The 4,574-nt window shown below is 38.4% G+C and overlaps 1 protein-coding gene across 3 annotated transcripts in view; it reads left to right on the top strand.

Moving 5' to 3' along the window:
* Positions 1-4,574, top strand: part of robo3 (roundabout, axon guidance receptor, homolog 3 (Drosophila)) — a 183,023-nt gene that overhangs the window by 98,817 nt on the left and 79,632 nt on the right. For all 3 annotated transcript variants that reach the window (XM_037979119.1, XM_037979120.1, XM_037979118.1), the window contains exon 8: positions 3,456-3,627. In XM_037979119.1, the coding sequence (XP_037835047.1) occupies positions 3,456-3,627 (172 nt within the window). The remainder of the gene's footprint in view (positions 1-3,455; positions 3,628-4,574) is intronic.

The raw sequence follows: 4,574 nt of genomic DNA, 5'->3' as shown, positions 1-4,574 counted from the left end.
ATATATGAGTTTGTATGTAATGTATGAATATAATATACAAGTTTCACTTTTTAAATGGAATTACTGAAATCAATCTACTTTTTCATGATATTCTAATTTTATGACCAGCACCTGTATACTTTAGCATGCTGAAATTTGCAAGGCCGTCTTTGAAAGACATTGTCTGGATGAGAGCATATGTTGTTCTAAAGCAGTGATTCCCAACCCTGGTCCTCGAGGAACACTGTCCTGCATATTTTAGTTGTTTCCCTGCTTTGACACACCTGATTTGAATGAGGGACAGGCTTAACAGGCTTCTGCAGACAGAAAGGACCTGCTGAAAAGCAGGGAAACAACTAAGACATGCAGGATAGTGTTCCTCGAGGACCAGGGTTGGGAATTATTGTTCTAAAGCATATATCCTTTTTTGTATCCATGGTGCCTTTCCAGATGTGTAAGCTGCCCATGCCATAGGCACTAATATACACTCACTGGCCACCTTATTAGGTACACCTTGCTTGTTCCGGGTTGGACCCCTTTTGCCTTCAGAACTGCCTTAACCCTTCATGGCATAGATTCAACAAGGTACTGGAAACATTCCTCAGAGAGTCTGGTCCATATTGACATGATAGCATCACGCAGTTGCTGCAGATTTGTCGGCTGCACATCCATGATGTGAATCTCGCGTTCACCACATCCCAAAGTTGCTCTATTGGATTGAGATCTGGTGACTGTGGAGGCCATTCGAGTACAGTGAACTCCATGTCGTATTCAAGAAACCAGTCTGAGATGGTTCACGCTTTATGACATGGTGTGTTATCCTGCTGGAAGTAGCCATCAGAAGATGGGTACACTGTGGTCATAAAGGGATGGACATGGTCAGCAACAATACTCAGGTAGGCTGTGGCGTTGACACAATGCTCAATTGGTACTAATGGGCCCAAAGTGTGCCAGGAAAATATCCCCCACACCACTGCACCACCACCTGAACTGTTGATACAAGGCAGGATGGATCCATGGTATCTTGTTGTTGGCGCCAAATTCTGACCCCACCATCCGAATGTCGCAGCAGAAATCAAGACTCATCAGACCAGGCAACATTTTTCCAATCTCCTATTGTCCAGTTTGGGTGAGCCTGTGGTAATTGTAGCCTCAGTTTCCTGTTCTTAGCTGACAGGAGTGGTACCCGGTGTGGTCTTCTGCTGCTGTAGCCCCTCAAGGTTCTACGTGTTGTGGGTCAGAGATGCTGTTCTGCATACCTCGGTTGTAATGAGTGGTTATTTGAGCTACTGTTGCTGTTCTATTAGCTCAAACCAATTTGGCCATTCTCCTCTGACCTCTGGCATCAACAAAGTATTTATGCCCACAGAACTGCTGCTCACTGGATATTTTCTCTTTTTTGGACCATTCTCTGTAAACCCTAGAGATGGTTGTGTGTGAAAATCCCAGCAGATCAGCAGTTTCTGAAATACTCAGAACAGCCTGTCTGGCACCAACAACCATGCCATGTTCAAAGTCACTTAAATCACCTTTCGTCCCCATTCTGATGCTCGGTTTGATCTACAGCAGGTCGTCTTGGCCATGTCTACATGCATAAATGCATTGAGTTGCTGCCATGTGATTGGCTGATTCGACATTTGCGTTAATGAACAGTTGGGCAGGTGTACCTAATAAAGTAGCCGGTGAGTGTATATGGTGCGTTCTCTAATATACCTCCATATCATCCGAGAGCCAGGCTGTGCACTGAAAACAGGCCAAATAGTGCATCTCCTCTTTATTATAGAAGACGTGGGATCTGTGGTTTCAAAAGTTTCAAATTTTGATTTGCCTGACCATAGAACAGTTTTCCACTTTGCATCAGTTCATTTTAAATAAGCTTTGACCCAGAGAACACAGTATAGTTTCCAGATGGTGTTCACATATGCCTTATTCTTTGCATGATAGAGCTTTAACTAGCATTTGTGGATGGCACAGCAAAATGTGTTTATAGACAATGATTTGTTGAAGTGTTCCTGAGTCCATGCAGCCATGTCCAGAACAGAATCAGACCTGGTTTGAATGCAGTGGCCCTTGAGGACCTGAAGATCAGTGCTATCTAATACTAATTTTCATCCTTGTCCTTTTTACACAGAAATTTATTCAGATTCTTGAAAACTTTTAATATTCTTGACTGCAGATGATGGGATATTGAAAGTCTTCCCAATTGAAATTGTTCCTCTATTTTGAGATTCAGTGTTTTGGTGAACCTCTGCCCAGCTTTACTTCTGAGAGATTCAGCTTCTTTAAAATAGAGTTTTTATGCCCTATAGTTCTCTTACTGACCTATTGCCAAGAAACCTAAATAAATGCAAAATTGCACAGTTCTCCGCTAGCTGGTTCTTATCCATATCATTTACTTTTACAACCCTCTGTTGCCCCATCCCAACCTTTTTGAGGTGTTTCTGTCAAAAAAAAAGAAAGTTACAATTTTTCCTAAATAGAAAAAAAGGAACCATTTTTTAGTTTAAACATTTCATGTTTATATTCCATTGTGAAAAAAATATGTGTTGTTGTGATTTGTAAATCATTGCATTTTGCTTTTAATTTATATTTTACACAGTGTCCCAAGTTTTTGTTTTTTTTTAAATTGAGGTTGTAGCTTTTTTTTCTTGTTGCTTTTGTACTTTTGCTTTAGTTTTGCGAAACAAATAAAAAGTAAGGAATTTTGTGTCTGGTCAATTATTTTTTGTAGTAATAATGCCTCTTGGCAGTAGGTTTTATACCATTAGAAATTTGTTTATTTGCCTTAAATTGACACCACATTTGTAAAGAATGCATTTGTAGTTTGAGCAGCAGAGTTGCGTATGTGGGTTCCACCTGTGATAAACATATTTGCAATAGTTACGCAGCTCATTCTGCTATTGATTCTTGTTTTGAGCTTCTGATACCCCATGTGCAGACAATCATGTGCTAATAAGGTATCTGATTGTCAGCACCTATGAGCATAGACCCTGCTACAGTGGTCAGTTGGTGTCTGCTCCAAGCATGCCACATTTGGTCTATCTGGATAGGGCCCATGTCATAGAGCAACTTCAAGCTGATGTTCTGCAAAAACCAAAATGAAGCATTGTTTGAAGTGAGCCCTAGTAACATCTTCAAAGTGAAGGCCAAAATCCATATAAAGCGGGATGTCAGAGGCAGAACGTATTTGTAAATAAAGTTAAATATTTTGAAAACTATAAAAGTTACAAAAAGCAAAAGTGATAGCACTCATCTCCTGAATGAGCTGAATATTGTTATATAATTGGTTAAAGTAGAGTATGCAGACGTAGTTAGATTGCAAAAAACGTACAGAAACTAAAAAAAACAAACAGGAAAACAATAGTGTGAATGCTGAGTCAATATTCCCACAATGACAACAGAGTGAAATAAAAACAAATCTTGTAATTCAATCTTATTCAATCTTCTAGTAGTTTTTTTTTTGTTTGTTTTTTCAGGTTCTGTTGTTCCCTATCCAGGAGTCTTCCCATTCAGGTCGTTTTTCTGTCTCACTGAGTGGTGAGCTCACCATCATGGACGTGCAGGTGGAAGACTCGGGTTACTACATCTGCCAGGCCATCAGCGTGGCTGGCAGCATCCTGACTAAAGCCCTGCTTGAAGTGGAAAGTGGTAAGTGTTAAATGTAGTGATGCAGTTAACTACAATATTTATGAAGTGAAATTTGCTTCTGAGGTTTCATATTTAAGGACTTGTCTCTCTCTCATTTTCTGTTTATTTATGTGTTGTTTTATGTGTTTTTACCCTCTCACATCTGTAAAATAACATCTTAATATTGCAGTTTTCTCTGAGCCGGTTGCTCACTGAATGTAACTTTGAAGTTCACTCTTTTTACAAATATTATTGTTACAAATCATATTTTATAATGTTTGTGAAAGAAAAACCTCTTTAAATTAAAGGCTTACCATTTCTCTTTTTAAACACTCTATGTATTAAATTTCTGACATATTACATGAACATTTAACAACAACCCAGAAACGATAAACAAGCACCTTCCCACCCCTGCACCTATGCCAAACTAACAATTGGAAAAAGATAATACAAAACAGAATATAATAATGAACACAACAATAATAATAATAATAATAATAATAAAATCCAATCAAATTAAAGTATGATAAAATAAATATCTGACATAAAAGATCAATAAGTACACATACACTGTACATATATGCACATAAGTCAAGTCAAGTTTATTTGTATAGCACATTTCAGCAACAAGTCAGTTCAAAGTGCTTTTTATCATAACAACACAAAAATAAAAAGTCATAAAAAGAACATATTGTCACCAATTGAGAAACTAGTAACAAACATTACATTTTGTTGAGTGCCATCATCAAAATCATCAATATGTTGGTCAATGTTCCATTTATTATGGTTCAAAAGTAACTCTAAACAGGTGGGCTTTTAGCTGTGATTTAAAGGAACTCAGTGTTTCAGCTGTTTTCTGGAAGTTTGTTTCAGATTTGTGGTGCATAGAAGCTGAATGCTGCTTCTCCATGTTTGGTTCTGGTTCTGGGGATGCAGAGCAGTCCAGAACCAGAAGACCTGAGTGGTCT

Source organism: Kryptolebias marmoratus, linkage group LG13, assembly GCF_001649575.2.
Source record: "Kryptolebias marmoratus isolate JLee-2015 linkage group LG13, ASM164957v2, whole genome shotgun sequence".
Lineage (NCBI taxonomy): Eukaryota > Metazoa > Chordata > Actinopteri > Cyprinodontiformes > Rivulidae > Kryptolebias > Kryptolebias marmoratus.
The sequence above is the reverse complement of the archived record's forward strand: the minus strand, read 5'-3'. Positions and strand labels throughout refer to the sequence as shown.